Below are 19,610 nucleotides of genomic sequence, written 5' to 3'. Positions count from 1 at the left end.
TGAGCTTCCCCAGGCTAACACAGTCACCAGTCTCAGGGCCGTGTGGATTATCGGCCTTGCCCGAGGGTGACAAGGAAGACCCCAGGCTAACACAGCCACCAGTCTCAGGGCCGTGTGGAGTATCAGCCTTGCCCGAGGCCAGGGCCAGGGCAGCCCCACTCTCTTCCTCTCTTCACTGTTATCACAGCCAGAGCAGCTGTGAAGTGCCCATGAGGCAGCTCCTAAAATGGTGTTTCAACAATGTGCCTGACCAGATGATGCAGCAAAGCTATTTTCTGTCCTTCTTGGACTGATAACTGAAAACAAATTATGCAGAGTAATATTAGGAGCCAAGGGTTTTGAATTAGATTTTTTTTCTTTAGCTATGAAGACTTGTTCTGTTACCATATTTTGAGCTGTGGTGGATTTGTCTATAATTCCTAGGTGGATTTGTGTACTTACCTTAAAAGCTCTGTGATTGTTCCTTTAACAAATATCTAAATAAATCATTAAACTTTTTCAACATGGTGAAACTATAGCTTGACTCCAGAGTACATAACCTAAGATATAAAAGGACCCAGAGGGCCAGGCACCATGGCTCACGCCTGTAATTCCAGCACTTTGAGAGGCCGAGGTGGGGGAATCACGAAGTCAGGTGTTTGAGACCAGCCTGACCAACCTGGTAAAACCCCATCTCTACTAAAAATACAAAAAAGTTAGCCGGGCGTGGTGGCATGCGCCTGTAATCCCAGCTACTCAGGAGGCTGAGGCAGGAGAATTGCTTGAACCTGGGAGATGGAGTTTGCAATAAGCTGAGAACGTGCCACTGCCCTCCAACCTGGGCGACAGAGCGAGACTCCATCTCAAAAAAAAAAAAAAAAAAAAGAACCCGGAGAGTCTCGGTTGGAGACATTAAGGGTATGTCTGAGAGCCCTTGGTATCTGCTTACATTCTCTATCAGCCCCAGGTAGGATCTTGCCTAAACTGTTCCATAGCATTGAACATCTAGCCCATGGGCAATGCCTTGAGTTAAAAGACTCACACACCTTCATTCAACAAAACTCTGCATATGTTGTCTCGGCCTCATGGAACTGATAGCTGACCCCTCAGAAATGTCATGGTCCCTAACCTCTCCTTGCTATTTATTTATTTATTTATTTATTATTTTTATTTTATTTATGTATTTATTTTTAGATGGGATTACAGGCACATGCACCACCACTCCCAGCTAATTTTTGTATTTTTAGTAAAGACAGGGTTTCGCCATGTTGACCAGGCTATTCTTGAACACCTGACCTCAGGTGATCCGCCCGCCTCGGCCTCCCAAAGTACTCTTTGCTATTTTTAACCCATGTTACAGATTTAGATTTTTGTTTTGTTTTGTTTGAGAAGAAGAAGATAATTTCAAGCCGGGCATGGTGTCACACACCTACATTCCCAGCAGTTTGGGAGACCAAGGTGGGAGAGTCGCATGAGCCCAGGAATTCAAGACCAGCCTGGGCCACATGATGAGACCCCATCTCTACCAAAAAAAAAAAAAAAAAAACAGCAGCAGCTAATTCCGTTCTTTATTTCATTCCTTTATGCACAAGCCCCTTTAAAATACACTTGACATGAATAGCAGGCCTTGTCTCCAGCTCCTCCACACGGAATCTGGCAATCCCAGGTTCCTCACCGCTCCTTAGGGTGGACCTTCCATCGACAGTGTTTAAAATCACAGACTGTAGGGTCAGACAGGCCTGGATGTGGATTCTGGGTCTCCTGCTGATCCCCCAGTGGACGTCCTGAAGTCTCTCCTGTGCGGTAGGTGGTGCTGGAACCTGAGATGCCTGCATCGGGCCAGGGGAGGGCTCAGCCTCTGCCCACTGCAGCCATGACCTCTCCAGGTGGCCCCAGCCCTCTCTGTCGTGAAGCCCAACTGGGCACAGGACCTCTATGAACAGTCCACATCTGCGCTAAACTTGGTGGAAAAATGGCCTCTCCATAGCAATTATGTCCTTGGTTTGCAAGCCTCGAATTTGCATCTCCTTTTCGAGGTGGCAGTTTAGGGTTGACTCTGGCAGCGTTTTCTGAATATGTCTGCCTGTGTGTCCCCTCCTTGTTCCACCCCACAACGGTTGTACTCTGCCAGCCCTGCCAGCTCTCCCTGATAGGCCGTAATGCAATGAACTTTAAAGGATCTATCACAAAACTAGAAAGGCTGCTGTTTGGTCCTGAGAACATTATTCTCTTTTTAATCTGTCTCTTTCCAGAGAGCAAACAGTTTATAAAGACTGACAAATTGCTACACATAGTCAAGAAGTAGATAAAATCTTCCCATTACACAGAAGAGCCATGATGTCAGCTCTTTTCCCTTCTGGACTTGGCTCAGAGAGTTAGTGGGCAAATGAGCATCCTGTCAGCAGCCTTAGTGTAAAAACCAGCCACCCACGAGCTCTGATGACCTGAAAAGGTCAAGTACCAGCTGCATTTTCAGATCCAGAGATGTGTCTGTCCCATGTTACACTGGGTATCAAATTAATTGAAACCTGTAGAACTTTGAAATACTTTAAAACCATCATAAATAAAATGGATGGAGCAGTGGGAACAGAAGCCTATCCTGTGTGAGGTGGGCACACAGGACACATGGGTTAAAGATAGAAAGGAAGAAAATAAAGAAAGAAGGAAGAAAAGTAGTCCCATAGTGGGAGAGGAGGGGAAGAGACAGAAGGAGGAGGAGGAGGACGGAGGAGGGAGGGGAGGGGGAAGGGGGGGGGAGGGGGGGGGAGGGGGGGGGTGGGGGGGGGTGAGGGAGGGTAGTCTTTAAGACAGATTAAAAAGAGAATAATGTTCTCAGGACCAAACAGCAGCCTTTCTGGGGGAGGGGAAGGGGTGGGGGAGGGGAGGGGAGGGGGAAGGGTGGGGAGGGGAGGAGAAGTGAGGGGGGAAAGGGAGGGGAGGGAAGGGGGAGGGAGGGGAGGAGAAGCCACGCCAGGGGGAGGTGGGAGGGGAGGGGGAGGGAGATGAGAAGTAGGGAGGAGAAATGGAGAGGGGAGGGGAGGGGACGGGGTTAGGGCTAGGGTTAGGGTTAGGGTTAGGGTTAGGAGAAGGAGGAAGAAGAATTGCAGGCGTGGCCCAGGCTGGTACTGGGGTGAGGGAAGGGAGTGCCTCCTGCAGAACAGGAGGGTGTTGCCCTCGGGTGTGCAGGTCTCTCACCTGAAGAGCCTCCTTCATTCTGAGCCTTGAAAGCCGCCTCTGCCTCACTCCCATCCCCACCCTGCAATGGTGAAGCCAAAGTCGATACAGCAGTGGCTGCTGTGTGTTTTCTCCAGGTCAGTAGGACATGGGCCTGCTGGACATCGCAGCCCTTTGGCCGTGGCTCTGCCGGGTTTGATTGCCACACTATTCCCTGCTGCCAAATCAGTCAGCGCCACTAGAAGGGTCACACAAGGCCACTCTCAGGACTCCCAGACCTCATCTGTCTCAGAGAAGAACGAGGCCACTATAAAAGGGCGATGTCTTTGGCCTTAGGGTGCATGTCAGCCCCTCTGGTTGCTATGTGGATAGAGCTCCAGATATGAGGGAATGTTCTAGAAATGCAACCTGGGCAGCTGATGGAGTCCAGGCCCTTCGGGTGCTAACACTGTGAAAGGTCTCTGTTCCAGAAATGGTTGCCAAGCCTGGAGGTCAGACTTGCTTAGCAGAGAAGGCAAACTCCGGTGAGCTACAGCTGGGTTCAGCACACGGGTCCGGTCGGGAAACACACATTGAAACTTCATTAAAACCAGCAAGACTGACACAAGACGTCTGTCCCATGTTACACTGAGCTTGTTTTCAGGTCCAGAGATGTGCCACACTGGGCTGGAGCTACTCGTGAAATATCATTCTGGTCACGCAGCTGTAAAGCTCTCAGTATTTACCAACTAGGACTTTTCTTGTACAGGTATTTAATTGTCTTCTCTCCTCAACAGTAACTACAATGTCCTAAAACTCCGTAGACAATAAATAGTTCTTTAAAGACCAGATTTATGTAACCCACAGGTTGGGGAGGGGGAACCACAAATTGTACTGACCCTCAAAACAGTGGCAAAATGGAAAGAACCCCTTAAACTGAACCCTTAGGAAATCCATCTGTAAAACCCACTGCCTCTCAGATTCTGTGATCTGGGCCCCGAGACAACCTTCAGAGTCCTTCACCTGCATAAGTGCGTGTCTGGGGAGAGACTTTCAAAACATGAAATGCCCCAGGCCAGCAGCCATCGCCTCACAAGGACCTTAGAGAAAAGCCCATGGACGCATGGAGAAATGGTGCCCACTAGCGGCAATCTCCAGAATGCACGTCCTGTGAAATAGATGCGGCTGGCCGGCAGTGGCTCACACCTGTCAGCACCTCAGGAGGCTGATACGGCAGGGGTGGTGGGGGACGGGGGACGGGGTGGATTGCTTGAGTCTGGAAATTCAAGACCACCCTAAGCAACACAGTGAGACCCTATCTCTACAAAACACACAAAAACTAGCCGGGTGTGGTGGTGCCTATGGTCCCAGCTACTCAGGAGGCTGAGATGAGAGGATTGCTTGAGCCTGGGAGGTTTAGGCTGCAGTGATCAGAGATCCCACCAACACACTCCAGCCTGGGTGACTGAGGGAGATCTTGTCTCAAAAACGAACAAAAAAGATGCCGCTGACTGAAGTACCCAGGCAAATTAACCAGATACTTGGAGATTTTCTCATTTTCTACAAGGCTGAGGGGAAATTTTAAGGAGCCCACAATTCCAACACCCCATCACTCTTTCTCATGTTTTTCCCAATGTTTTCATCAAATCACAAATTGTGGCAAAATAATGTCTAATTCTCAATACATACAAAGTAACCCAGAATAAGGAGGACTGATCAAGAAGAATGTCACCAGTCACCAAGTGCCACATTCACTGGAATCAGCAGTTTGTAAGCATAGTTACCTGTGTGGTGTTGGGCGGGGGGCTGTAGTGTGTGTGTGGTCTGTGTTGTGTGCACTAGTGTGTGGTGTGTGATGTGTCTGTGGGGTATGTGTGTGGTATGTGGTGTGGAGTATGTCTGTTGGGTTTGTACTGGTATGTGGTGTGTGGTATGTTGTGTGTGGTGTGTGTGGACTAGTGTGCGGTGTGTAGTGTGTCTGGTGGGGGTGTGTGCCAGTGTGTGGTGTGTGTCTATCTCCAGATTAGATGATTTCATGCTTTTTTCAGTGAAATACTGCTGTCATTTTAAAAAATTATCCCCAGCACTATGTTTCAGGCGATAAGGATAATATGTCTTGGCATAAGCAAACTGTGTTAATAAAATATTTTTGGCACTGGGCAACACCTGTAAGCATTGTAGATTATCCAGATGCAGTTTTTTTTTTTTCACACATCGCTGTAGGGAGCTTTTCCTCATTCATCTTACGGGCCCTAACTCACTGCGTTGCAGCCAGATGAGGTTCTCTGCATTCCCTGAAAGCCCTGGGCCTTCTCCCACCCCCACTCCCTCCCCTATCCACTGGGCCAACCCATCCTTCAGTTCCATTTTGGTGTCCCTTTGAGGACTGCCACTGTGGCCTCCACAGGCATCAAGCCTGTGTTCGCAGGGCCCTCCACAATCTGCACCCCGTCACCCGCTCCCAGCAGAACACTGGCACAGGAGACCAAAGCACGCGTGAATGAGCCAATGAGAAGAACAACCTGTACTAGAAAGTGCTTTCCCAAATCTGACATCAAAATTGAGACCAGTGAACACTTTCATGGCTCACGACAAAGTTCATAACCACCTAACAAAAAGAGGGCATTATTCAGTTAATTTGATAGTGAGAAAGATAAACAGATAACCAGCTAGAGATCACAACACTTCGGAATTGGCTGTTACCCTCATGTCCGCAGGGCTGGGCCCCTGTCTGAGGACAGCAGTCTTTAAGAAGCTACAGAGGGAGCCTGTGCAGGATGACTAGTGCTACTGTGTCCTGCAGGTGGTGGGACAGGATGCTAGGAAGAAAAGGCGTCGGGCACTTCAGGATGCTCTGTCCGGGTGGCTCGGCTTGCTTCTCGTAGCCTCCCAGTCCATTTACTGCAGTTTCAGGAGGTGATGCTGGCGACGCGGGGTCTGGCAGATCCCTCTCCAGGCTTCCCTTCACCCTGCAGAGCTTCCCCGCACTGGCAGAACCCAATCACCGCCACCCAGAGGGCATCGTCTCGAGAGGGGGGAAGCTGCAAACCTCAGGCTGATGTTCTCAGTGTCCCCACAGCGTGCTTTTGCCTTAAAACCCCAGGTATACTCATGAATGGGTACGACATCCAAGAGGCCATTGTCAGCTCAGGGACTTGGTTTTAGTTGCGGCTTTGGGACCTCGCTTAGGTAAGTTACCCTCACTGGGTCTTACTTTCCACATCAGTAAGTGCCACAAAGCTTAACATTTATAAGCCAACAGAAAGCCTCAATTTTAATTAACAAACATTTACTTATCAATCATTTTTTACCTGGATGGAGGTTAATTCAAAGGAAAGGTATTAACCCAGAAGGTTTTTCTTTTTAAGTGTTAGTGGGGTGCTCATGTCCCGGCAGGGAAGCTCTGAACTTCCTCCGCCCAACTCTGCAGGTGACGCTTACAGCCCCTGTCTGTGGGGTCCAGGTGGACCTGGACAGGTCTCCAAGGCAGCACCGGAGCATGCAGCCGCAGGATGTGGAGAAACGCAAGGTAGATCGAGATTTGACATTTGGATAGATGTTAATTCCGAACCTGAGAACTGTCTTTGTAAAATGACAACAAAGACATATTTGCCAATCATTGACTTCTTAATCATGGCTTTTGCTCTTTCAAAGCCTCAACATTTTGCAGTTTCAGCCAACAGAATTCCCTAACTTTGTAAACTGCTCTCGTGTGGCGACAATACCACCTCACTAATCAGTGAGAAGGGTGATTGTTCTCTCTTCCTTTCAGGGTCATTTAAATTCTTGAGAAACCACTTTGCATATTTAATATTCTGGTCATACTGAAAATCCAAGTCTTGTTTTCCTGACCATATTTCAGGAACTACTTTAAGGAAGGAATTATCTTTTAAAACCACAAAACACAGATTTTTACACACTCAATTTCACAAGACTCAGTATTGCAGAATTGCAAACATGCTCTGTGACTCAGTCTCCAGGGCTTAACTTCCCCCTTGTAGTAAATTTAGAGGGTCCTGAAATTTTATCTTCTTTAACAAGGGCAAATACTGGGAGAGAATGTAAGGAGAGGAAAATTAACAGAACATTCTGTTAGTTAAACCAGCCTTGGGCATGTACATATTTGGCAGAGCTCTAATTTTGTTTGCTAACCTCTGATCACTACCTGAAATGGTCTCTGCAGGATATCAAGGCATCAGCAGTGCTGTGCTCCCGGAGCGTCTAGGTGAGAATCCAGTCCCTGGCCTTTCTCAGCTTCTGGAGGCCACCTGCACTGCCGGCTCACCTACCTACCTTCCCCCTCCCCTCCCTTCCCTTCCCTCCTTCTCCTCCTTCCTTCCTATCTTCAAAGCCAGCAGCAGCATCTTCCAGTCTCTCTCTCACCCCCGCCGCCCACTTTCATGTGTAAGAACTCTTGTGATTACATTACACCCAGCCACACAAACCATCTTAACTTAATCACCTCTTACAAAGTCCATTTTGTCATGTGAGGTAATACACAATATTTATGAGCCCTATCAGTTTAACCAGTTAGTAAGTGTGGTAGAGGAAATACAATGATAGAAGGTTTTGAGGAAAGAAAAATAGCTCAGTGCAGTCTGAACTATTTAAAGGATGCAAAATTTATCAGGACATGAGTGTGAGACTCACTTCAGTCACTGCCCCCCATGCCACAGGGGCAATTGTTTAAGGCATTTTGTTCCTTACTGCTGTGTCGGCCATTATTTTCAAGTTTCTGGAGTCTGTGAGACAAAGAAAAATCTATAGTCAGTCAATAGCTTATGTTGTTTTAATGTAAGTTCTTGATAAACAACATAAGTTGCTTTCTTTCGTATGTTAAAATCTATTTGCATTTCTTTCCCTGTGAACTGTTTTTTGTCTTTCTCCTGAACCATTGATCTCTTCCCACTTACTTATTACATATAAGCAAAGGGAATACTGGCTCTACGTTATAAGGAAATTCGCATTTTGTGATAGGTTTCAATTTTTCCTAGGTTGTCTTTTGACTTCCTTTGCTGTTTGTGCACACAATTCTTTTTTTTTTTTTTTTTTTGGTAATGAGAGTGCATTGCTCTTATTTTTAAAATGTTGACTACATTCTGGGGAAGGAAGGCTCAGCCAAAGCCCCCCTTTCCATTGCTCAGCCACCTGCTTTTTTGCCCGGGTGGGTGGTCCAGCCCAGAGCCCTCCTGAGTCTCTCGCCAATGCCCAGACGCGCCGCCGTGATTCCGGGGAGGCCGCGCTCTCGCCCCTCGGCGGCCAGAAACCCACTTGCCAGGAGAGGCATCGGAACCAGCAATTCAGGGCCGGTTTCCCGCGCCAGATGGGACTCGTTTGCTGGGGAATTCCGGGGCGGAGCCTGTCTGGAGCGGAAGAGCCTGGGCGGCGCACCAGCACCGGGTGGGGGTGCGGGTCTGCGGCCTTCGAGTTCTGGGGCGGCGGCGACAGCGGCGGCGGCGGGCGCGGGCACGGGCACGGGGCGCGGAGCGGGCAGGAGGCGCGCGCCGGACGGCGGAGTGCGGCGTGAGGCCGGGCCCGCGCGGCCATGAACCTAGAGCGGCTGCGGAAGCGCGTCCGGCAGTACCTCGACCAGGTGGGCGGCCCCGACGGGGGGTGCGGGGCCCGGGCAGGCCGCGCCGGGTCCGTTTCCGCGCGGCGTGGGGCCGGGGTGACTGCCATCAGGGCTCTTGGTGTGGAAGGACTGGGCCGGCCCTGGGCCTTCATCGGGGGCCAGCGGCGCTGTCCCCGCCTTACCCCGAAGGGAGCGGCCCCTGCCGCTGGGAGGGGCACAGCCCGGGGAGTGGAGGCCCCCGAGCGCAGGGGGCGCCGCTCTCGGGTCTGAGCCTCGTTCTGCGCCTGGCGCGGAGGAGGTGCCCAAGAAACGCCGACTACTCAGTGCAAGTTGAGGGACAATTTTTGAAGGAAAATTGCAGGGCTAGCGAATAAAACATTTTTGAGAGGTTTAGTTGTAATTTTTATTGGACTGAATTTAAGTGAATAAAGATGTGCAGAAGCCTGTTGTCTGAAATCAGTACTTTAAAAATTCTCGTTAACTATGTCTGTTCCCTGCACTACCTTTGAGTGAGTAACAGTGTTTAAGGAAAGAAGTGTCTTCGAGAATCAGCAGCATCAGTTTTATCTATAATGTCGTTTATTTTTTGTTGAAATGCTTGCTCTTTCAGGAAATTGGAAAGGAAGGGAAAGAAAAGCCATGGTAATGCAGAGTTTTCGGAATTGGGTGCTAAGTGACGTGGCCACATGTTTGCAGTCCATTTGGAGGGCAGTGTTTTTGTTTACCATAAGTCAGTTGAATTCAGTGTTTTTTGATCGTAGTGAGGAATATGACAGGACTGGTTTCCAGCCGGAGACTCCGGTATTGAGCATATTTGTAACCATCCCGTTGCCATTCCTCCTGCCTCGGGCTGGCAGCAGTGGTTCTGGCTTGCCTCCAGGGGAACTGAGGCAGAGACTGTAGAAGACTGAGGACCGAGGAGCAGAACAGGGACTAAAGCTAGCCGTAGGTCACTGGGTGGCTGGCTCTCATTGTCGGCTCCTTAACTGTTAGACTTGGAGGAGGCGAGTTCTTGCCCATGTTCAGTGAAGCTTAGGTAATTTATGTTTGTGTGTTTTTAAATTTGAGTGCTATTAAAACTGCAACTGTTTGATATAAGGTATTTGAGTATAGTGTTCTATCTACTAAATTTCACTTTGGGATTCATTAACAGATCGTTGAAAGTGTTATATAAATAGCACAAGAATTGTTAGACTAGCTTTTGCTGTTTCACTTGTATGTTTCACGATACATTTTTACAGTGTATGAGTTTTAAAAAATTATCTTCATGAGTTGTATATACACAGATATTACAGTAATATTTGTATTGTGACATTGAACTAAAATTCACCCGATGTGAGATATAAGATAGAGATGTAACAAATTGTTCTCTTGAGATGTAGATTTATTACATAGAATTATAATAATACTAGATACCAGTTTAAGACTGTTGAAATAACAGGGCAGTTACCACTTTTTTTTTTTTTTTTTTTGGTATGCAGCAACAGTATCAAAGTGCTCTATTTTGGGCAGATAAAGTAGCTTCACTCTCTCATGGTAAGTGATAATGCTAATTGTTTTTCTGATTAATCTTAAATTTTTTTCTATTTCACCTTGTACCTCTGACCACTTATGTGAATTTTTCCCTCCAGAGGAACCCCAGGACATCTATTGGTTGGCTCAATGTCTTTACCTGACAGCACAATATCACAGAGCCGCCCATGCACTCCGGTCACGAAAACTGGACAAAGTAAGTAATGGACAAAGTAAGTAATGGTACGAACTTTAAAGCTCTTCAGAGCTTTAAAAAAATGTCATTAGTGGTTGAGCGCAGTGGCTCACGCCTGTAATCCCAGCACTTTGGAAAGCCAAGGCGGGTGGATCACGAGGTCAGGAGTTCAAAACCAAGATGGTGAAACCCCATCTCTGCTAAAAATACAAAACTTAGCTGGACGTGGTGGCAGTCACCTGTAATCCCAGCTACTTGGGAGGCTGAGGCAGAGAATTACTTGAACCCTGGAGGTGGAGGTTGCAGTGAGCTGAGGTCACGCATTGCACTCCATCCTGGACAACAGAGTGAGACTCCGTCTCAAAAAAAAAAGTCATTAGTGTTTTAGGTGTATTTCCATTATGTTGAAGTTATTTAAATTTATGCGATTTTTCTTTGTTTTTGTGTTTTTTCGAGGTCTCTGTGTCACCCAGGAGTGCAGTGGGATGATTGTGACTCACTGTAGCCTCAGACTCTGGGTTTGCATGGTCCTGTGGTCCTTCTGCCTCAGCCTCCCTAGTAGCTGGGACTACTGGTGCCTGCCACCACACCCAGATAATTTTAAAATTTTTTTGGTGGAGACGGGGCCTCACTATGTTGCCCAGGCTAGTCTTGAACTCCTGGTCTCAAGCAGTCCTCCCGCCTTGGTCTCACAAAGTGCTGGGATTATAGATGTGAGTCATCACAGTAGGCCCAATTTTTTTTACCGAATGTGAAGGGAAAATGTCTTACACCTCATCTGTCACCTTCTTTTTCCCCATCTCCCATCTAGTCTAAATTCTGAAGACTGTTTTCTAAACAGCTGTGAAATCATGGATATTCCTTTTCTCCCCACTGATACGTGTCAGGCCTTTGATTCTTTGTCTGTTCTGTTACAGCCTCGCTGCTTGTCTCTTTTCCGCAGTAACAGTTTTTCTCTGCTCACCTTCCCTGTGTCCAGTTCATCTTGTGAACTGTTACAGGGGTGAGTAGTCTTCCTAAAACACAGATGTGATTATATTCCCACAAAGTCATTCAGTGACTTCCCATTACCTGCAGGATAAAGTCAGATGCATCAGTAGGTCTGTGAGGCCCTCCGTGATTTCTCTCCAGTCTGCATCTAATTCACCACCATCAATACCTGGAACACGTGCTCCAGTCACGTGGGGCTGCTGTGAGCTCCTTGGACACCCAGCAGTTATTCACACTCAGTGCTTGAAGTGCTGCCCAGCGCTCCACTCCTCTGACCACTTACTCGCTGCCTCACTTGCTGTCCTGCAGATGTTTCCTTCTCCACCTGGCTGGTGCTTTCTGTGACCCCTTTCATCATGCTTACCTGTTGTGCTTAGTTCACGGCTCCCCTACCACAACCTCCTGGGGCAGGGCCTTACTCCTTTTTGAATCCTTGGTGCCTAGTAAACAGTAGGTTTATAATAAATACGGTTTAACAAGACTGGAATTTTTTTTTAACTGCAAGAGTAAAACGAGAAATTATGAAATTAGCTCTATTTTACGCTTATGGCTTTCTTTGAAACTGAAAATACGTATTATTTTGACCACTATGTAAACAAATTAATTTCTTTCCTAGTTGTATGAAGCATGTCGTTACCTTGCAGCTAGGTGCCATGTAAGTATGCTCACAATTTCATTTTTATTTGGTTGAATAAAATGAGTGTTATGCATCCCTTATATATGTGTGAGAATTTTAGTGATGTAGCTTAGCAGGTTAGTAAAGTATTTCACGAGTAAGTGTTCTTTTCCTTAGTATTGTTTGCTGTAAAATACTGATTCTTCATTTGCTAAAAGCTGACATGCATGAAGAAAATTCTACTTTAGACATTTTATATTTAAGTAATGGATATAATATATATTATCCTTTAAAAATCTGGATCATATGTTTAGTGTTAGAAATGGTGGGTGATGAGTGGCATTTCTGTTTTCCACATAGTATGCTGCAAAAGAGCACCAGCAGGCCCTTGATATTCTTGATATGGAAGAGCCAATCAACAAAAGATTATTTGAAAAATACTTGAAGGATGAAAGTGGCTTCAAAGATCCCTCCAGTGACTGGGAAATGTCACAGTCTTCAGTAAGTAGTACTGTTAGCACACCTCAGTAACGGCAGCGAGAATTGCCCTCATTACGTGGTAGAAATACATTATCTTCTTTTACTGGAGTGTTACTGTATTAAAACAATTGTGGTTGCCAATTTATTTGATTTGCCCACCAAAACCAAAAAAGATTCTGAGACATTTCTGAGCCCTCAGTTGGAAGCTGTAATTGTAACTGCAGATGCCTGCATCCAAAATAGGCTGGCTTGAAATCTTCCTTCTCTGATGTCTTAAGCTACTCCCTAAAAGTGGCATAATTTTTCTCCTTCTTTCTGTGTTTCAACAGTGTTTTGGACCTACACCAAGAAACTTCGATTAGCTTACATTGTTTCTTTCCAGGAAATGGTTTTGTGTTCCTGTTTGCTTCGAAGTACATTGCTGTGTAATTTTGTGTATTTCAGTTTGTATACTTCATATCTCCATGAAATTGCACATTCCTTGCTGGTAGAAATTGTATAATAACGTATTAAGTGACATTTACAGATCACTAATCTGGATTTTTTTTTTTTTTAAATAAAAACTTATTGAGGTTTAATTCATATGCCATGCAGTTCACCTATTTAAACTGTATGGTTTGATTCCTTTTAGTATATTCACAGAGCTTTGCAAACCTCACCATGGTCAATTTTAGAATATTTTTATTATTCAGAAAGAATCCCTGTAAGCCTTACCTGACCTACCTACCAATTTATCTTTTTTCCCACATCTTTTTTTTTTTCTTAATTAAGACAGGGTCTTTGCTTTGTTGCCCAGGCTGGAGTGCAGTGCACAATCACAGCTCACTACAGCCTCAACCTCCCAAGCTCAAGTGATTCTCCCACATGAGTCTTCCAAGTAGCTGGGACTACAAGCACATGCAACCCTACAGTCAGCTAATTTTTTAAAAAATGTTTTGTAGAGACAGAGTCTCACTGTGTTGCCCAGGCTGGTCTCAAACTCCTGGGCTCAGGTGATCCTCCTGCCTTAGTTTCCCAAAGTGTTGGGATTACAGGCATGAGCCACCACACCTGGCCCATTTATTCTTTGTATTTTTGGTAGAACTTTATTCGTCTACTTTTCACCTTGGATAGTTATTTTTAAGCATAAAAGAATATTACATATTCTAGGTTTTTTTTTGTCTGTTGGTTTTTTTTCTGGCCACTCATTAATTTATGTGTTAGGAAGCACATTCTTCTGCTAAGAAATGCATTTGTGAGAGTGTCTGGTTCAGTCATTATTTTAGGACCTCTTGTCCATTAACTTACCTGCCACGAAATGTGTGATTTATTTGTAATGATTGTTATTGATTGTGTGAAATTAGATTTTTAAAAAAAGTAAATCCTAGGATATTGCTTATCTTGAAGACTCTTATAATTAATTTTTCTAAAATTTTACTTTACGCATCTTCTTCATATCCTTAATGATTTTAGCTGCCTGTTGCTGGATCATCTTTCAATTCAGTTATGTGTTTGAGGTCCAGAGTCTAGAATGTGCATCAGATTTCCATATCTTCTTGTTTATGGTGGTCGTGAGATGGCTGTTGAACACCTTACTGTGTGCTAGCACCACAGAGAGGGTAGCATCTCTAGACCTCACAGAGTTCTGTAAGTTAGTGTTTTTACCCTTTTACAGATGAGGAAAGGAAATGGAGGCCAAGAGAGGTTCAATCACTTGTCCAAGGTTACAAGTAAGTGGCAGAGCTGGGGTTTGAACGCGGGTCTGTTCTGCCCCAGCAGGCCATTGTGCTGACTGCTCTGACCACTGTGCTGCATTGCTGCCAGTTTCTGTTCATGAAGATCCTTTTGAGGGGTGTCTACCTATCATACTGTCGATCTTGGAGTTTTATACACATGCATACACACACTGTTTGCCGTCTCTAAATCATTGCACTGTTTTGGACAAAACAAGTAATGAACCTAGTAGCTGTGACATGTGCTTTTGTTATAAAGATGTGTTGGAACAGCGGTGAGAGCCCAGGGAAGATGAATTGAAGAAACTTTGCTGGTTTTGTGTGTGTGTGTGTGTGTGTGTGTGTGTGTGTGTTTTTATTCATGCCTTGACAGTTGTGATTAAATCCTTTTAAATGCAATAAAAACTTCTCAGTATTCTAAAACACAATTCTCTATCAAAAGTTAAGTTTAAGGGCCAGGCATGGTGACTCATGCTTGTAATCTCAGCACTTCGGGAGGCCAAAGTGGGAGGATCACTTGAGGCCAGGAGTTTGAGAGCAGCCTAGGCAACATAGCAAGATTGTCTATAGAAAAAATTTTAGAAATTAGCTGTTCGTGGTGGTGTTCGCCTGTAATCCTAGCTACTCAGGAGGCTGAGGTAGGAGGGTCACTTGAGATCATAGGAGTTCAAGGCTGCAGTGACCTATGATCGCACCACTGAACTCCAGCCTGGGAGACAGAGTGAGACTCTGCCTCTAAGGAAAAAAAAAAATGGAAGTTTAAAAAGACTGACTTAATATGCGACTCATTATTTTCCCAACAGATAAAGAGTTCTATTTGTCTTCTACGCGGGAAAATCTATGATGCTCTAGATAACCGAACTCTGGCTACCTACAGCTACAAAGAAGCTTTGAAGCTCGATGTCTACTGTTTTGAAGCATTTGATCTTTTGACATCACACCACATGTTGACAGCACAAGAAGGTTTGGAAACTCTGGTGTTTTATGTTTAGCAAAATTAGTATTGTTTGGATTTTTTGCCTCTGAAATCTTCTAAGTCAACAGTAGGCCACGTACGGGTTTAAATAGACTTACTGACTTTCTTAATGTCTTCAAATGTAAAGCACATTGCAGAATGCAGTATTGTACGGTGCCTTGTGCTGTCCGAATCTAGGGATTGTAATAGGAAGAGACCATCTTTTTGAGAAGTGATTGAGATAGTTTAAACCAGGATTTCAGTATCTCATTCAGTGATTCTCAACCGTGTTGCTCTTTAAATCCTTGGGAAAATTGAGAAACATCCATGTCCAGTTCCCAACTCCAGAGCAGTTGAGTGGGAGTCTCCGGGTGAGATCCTATCAGATGATTTAAAGCTCCCAAGTGATCCTAATGTACCACAGGCACTGAGAATCACAGTCCCAAGTATGTTGGCAGTAATGTGAGGTGGGTAAACAAGGGAAACAGAAAATAGAGTAGTTGAATTAATGGGATTCTAATGTATTTTAGCCTAGTGCAGGGATTCTCAACCAGCCAGGGTGATTTTGCCGCCCCTCACCCCCCTGGGAACATTTGGCAATGTCTGGAGACATTGTCACAGCTTAGGGTCAGGGAGGGAGGTTGAGAGGTTGCTGCTGGTATCTAGCGGCTGGCGGCCAGAGGTCCTGCTTAGCACCCGCAGTGCACAGGCTCCCCCGTCCCCAGCAGAGCAAGATCCACGCAGCGTCAGGAGTGCGGAGACTGTGGTTCTTAGGTGACAAGAGCCACCTGGGGACCTGGCCTCAGCCCTAGAAGAGTGCCTCCACCTACCAGATGATTCCCATCTTCAGGCCTGGAACTACTGTGTCAACTTCTGTAGCACATTTTGATCTTCTTATGTTCTCTTTTGAGTTTGATTTACTTAGACCAAGAACTACAGAATAATATTTTTAGTTGTGGGCTTTTTTCCCTCTATAAATATTATGAGGATATTCTTTTTTTTCTCACCATTTTTAAGAAAAAGAACTTCTTGAATCACTACCTCTTAGCAAGCTGTGTAATGAAGAACAGGAATTGCTGCGTTTTCTATTTGAGAACAAATTGAAAAAAGTAAGTAAAACCAAAGAGTTAGCATTTGCTTTATGTAAATATCATATTCCATTAAATTTGGCATCTAGTCTTGTATTAAATTTTTGAAATTAAAAGTTTTTAAATTTAGCACATTTTCAAGTATAGAGCATTTAAAATACATAAGATTCCAAAAAAAAAACTTCCAAAAATACCTGTCTTCCTCTGAAAGACTCCTTATACTAAAGGATTGAATTACCAAGTAAATGGAATGGTGTTGCATGAAAATGAAGATTTTTTTTGTTATGCTTCTGAATGTTTACTTTGAGAAATACATCCCACTATGGAATTCTGTGATAAAATTGAGAAGGGAGTTACACTTACTGAGAGGAGTACTTATACAACCTAAAGTTATAAGTTTTCAGAGGCTCACATTTGTTCTTGTAAATGTTTTAACCACTTGGGTCAAACACAAATTGAATCGCATTTTATTTTGTTTTTGCTCATTGAGTTTATGTTTACATTTCTCTGTGTTTCAGTATAATAAGCCTAGTGAAACGGTCATCCCTGAGTCTGTAGATGGCTTGCAAGAGAATCTGGATGTAGTAGTGTCTTTAGCTGAGCGACATTATTATAACTGTGATTTTAAAATGTGCTACAAACTTACTTCTGTGTAAGTATATCCATCAGTTTTTCTGTAGGAACGTGGAGTTCACTCCGTCTTACCTAAGTGATTCATGGATGTGCTCTCTGAATCATCCTGAACTAGGTGATAATTTAAGTCACCTTTACCATTTGTAGAGCGCAGAACCGGGGGCTGTCTTAAGAGAGCAGTTTGCAGACATGAGTTTATGCATATTTGTAGATTTATTACATTAACTTGGGAGGGATATACCCGTTGCTCTTACTGATCTTGATAATTTCCAAGTTTGAAAAGACCATTTTGGCACATTGTTTTGTAAAATTCATTCTCAATTAGAGACCCACGCTGTGGATGCTGGGTGTTCAATATGCTGCACTCAGTAGCTAAGCCATCTCCCACATGCATCAGTTTTCCAGTGTGCATAATTTAAACTTTAGCTAAATGACATATACTATTTTTTGTAGATCTTGGTTGGGTTTAAAATCCTTGAAATTACAAAAATTTTAATTGACAAAACACGTAACCTATTTATTAGGTTGGTGCAAAAGTAATTGCAGTTTTTGCTGTTGGACGTAATGGTAAAACTGCAATTGTTTTTGCACCAACCTAATAGCATTTCCTATTGGTTTTGGTTCTTTTAAATAATCGGCCTACTTATTTTATATATTATAATTCTGTTGACTTAAAGTAAATGTTTGTGATAACGTTTGTTTTTATTCCTTTCAAACAAACCAGAATTTTTTCTTTAATTTGTCACTTAATTGTGGCCTTAACGGAATCAACCTGAAGATAATGGAGTGAAGAAAGTGCAGTATTATAACCCACAGCATCATACGTGATGCTGTAATGACTGCACATAGCCGATCCTCGTGAGTGCCACCACCTACTGTTTTGGGGTAGTAATGTGTCGCTTTTTAACTTTCAGAGTAATGGAGAAAGATCCTTTCCATGCAAGTTGTTTACCTGTACATATAGGGACGCTTGTAGAGCTGAATAAAGCCAATGGTAAGATTTTTTTTAAATTAAAGTAATTCTTAGACATAAAACAATTTTTTTCTGTAACTTGAAATTTTGCCGAAATTCTGGATAGTTGAGATTGCAGGTAACATAACGGAACCCTACTATGAAAGTAACAACTGGGGAGGAAATGTTTAGGAAAGTAGCAAATGGCCAATTTTGTTTTCCCATCAGAACAATTAGTTCTTTATCGCTGTTTCCTACTACCTTTTCTCAGATATCATTTATGTTTCAAGCTTTGTTAACTTTAAATTGTTGGGTGTCAGTTCTGCCATTTTTTTCCTTTTTGTTTTGTAAATTCCATTGGAAATCTGATATGGTAAGAGTCGATAACTACTTCGAAATCGGAGGGGAGCAGATTGTTTGCTCATGTTTTCCGTATTTTTAACATTTGACATTTAGCTGTGTTTGGGGATGCATTTGTCCTTAAATTTTTCTAAACCGAATGGTGAGCTCTGTCAGGAAGGAAAACCCTCACCGAATCCCTGCTGCTCAGAGTGTGGCCTGTGGACCAGCAGCGTTGCATTTGTGGAAGCTGGTTGGGAATACAGCATCTGCAGCTGTCCTGGTCTGCTGAATCCAAGTCTGCATGTAGGAAACGTCATCTCGAAATGCCAGGATTTACACATTTCTCAAGATTACATTGTATCACTGATCTGATAAAAGTTTGCTCAACCAAATTGGTTGTGAGTGGTTATGATGGTCCATAATGGGCCCTTGGTGTGATAGGCATGAGCTTCTGAGAGAGGTGAGGTGCTTTGCTGTATCCTCTGCAGTATTCAGGAAGTGGTTTCTTAGGGGGTGTCTGTTCCCACCTTGTGCACCATGTGTCCTTCATCTAACTCTCCAGTTAGAGAGTTAATTTTTGTATCTAGAAGGAAAGACAGGTATGAAATCATTGCTGTAAGAACAGAATTCTGTGACTGTGAAGAGTTGTAATGAAGTCATGTCTTAAATTACATGTGATATGAACAATTGTTCTTTTTCTGCTTTTTCCTGAACAGAACTTTTCTATCTTTCACATAAACTGGTGGATTTATATCCTAGTAATCCTGTAAGTAATACAGCTTTTAGTTGTAGTTTTGTTTTTTTACCTGAACTTTAAGAAAATGGTTAACTTGTATTTAGACAATAGCTTAGGTTCAAGCAAGTGCTGTTTTATTAAAGTGTTGCAGCAGAATCTCCTAGTGTTTAATGTATTTACAAAGCAGCATTAACTTTTCAACCCATGAAGGTATTTTTTAATTATACCAAAGCAAAAAGGGTTTTTAACCCTCTTTTCTGATTATAGAAATTATACATGCTTATTTTAAAATACTTAGCATCTAGCAATATAAAATACTGACCATGTCAGTCACGCATCTCTTTCCCAGGAAATGCTGATAATTGTTTGGTAGCTTTCTCACATTGCACATATAAGACAACTTACTGAATTGTGTACTGATTCCAAACTGTCGTGGATTGGAATGGAGAACTAGGAATGGAAAATGGAATCAGGGAGTGCATTTTTAAAGACAAAATCGGGAATCAGGGTGTAAGACTCAGTCAAGACAAGAATTTACACCCTATCCCAGTGTGAAACCAGTGCAAGAGAAAACCAGCTAAATAGTCAGGACGCAGTCAGGGAGCAAGGAAGAGCCAGGGTCAAGCTGGGGGAGACGAGCAGTGCTAGGGGTCAGGACGCTGGGGGAGACGAGCAGTGCAGGGGGTCAGGACGC

The 19,610-nt window shown here is 44.1% G+C and overlaps 1 protein-coding gene across 7 annotated transcripts in view; it reads left to right on the top strand.

Annotated features, from left to right (window-relative positions):
• The first annotated feature begins 8,469 nt into the window (after positions 1-8,469).
• Positions 8,470-19,610, top strand: part of CDC16 (cell division cycle 16) — a 40,229-nt gene continuing 29,088 nt past the window's right edge. For all 7 annotated transcript variants that reach the window (XR_002732753.2, XR_002732754.1, XM_026447164.1 and 4 more), the window contains exons 1-10: positions 8,470-8,725; positions 10,186-10,240; positions 10,336-10,433; positions 12,019-12,057; positions 12,379-12,519; positions 15,014-15,173; positions 16,183-16,274; positions 16,772-16,905; positions 17,801-17,880; positions 18,897-18,946. Coding sequence is in view for 5 of the 7 variants with exons in the window: in XM_026447164.1 (XP_026302949.1) it covers positions 8,678-8,725; positions 10,186-10,240; positions 10,336-10,433; positions 12,019-12,057; positions 12,379-12,519; positions 15,014-15,173; positions 16,183-16,274; positions 16,772-16,905; positions 17,801-17,880; positions 18,897-18,946 (897 nt within the window). In the remaining 2 variants the exon portion in view is untranslated. The remainder of the gene's footprint in view (positions 8,726-10,185; positions 10,241-10,335; positions 10,434-12,018; positions 12,058-12,378; positions 12,520-15,013; positions 15,174-16,182; positions 16,275-16,771; positions 16,906-17,800; positions 17,881-18,896; positions 18,947-19,610) is intronic.

This window comes from Piliocolobus tephrosceles, chromosome X (genome assembly GCF_002776525.5).
Source record: "Piliocolobus tephrosceles isolate RC106 chromosome X, ASM277652v3, whole genome shotgun sequence".
Lineage (NCBI taxonomy): Eukaryota > Metazoa > Chordata > Mammalia > Primates > Cercopithecidae > Piliocolobus > Piliocolobus tephrosceles.
The sequence above is the reverse complement of the archived record's forward strand: the minus strand, read 5'-3'. Positions and strand labels throughout refer to the sequence as shown.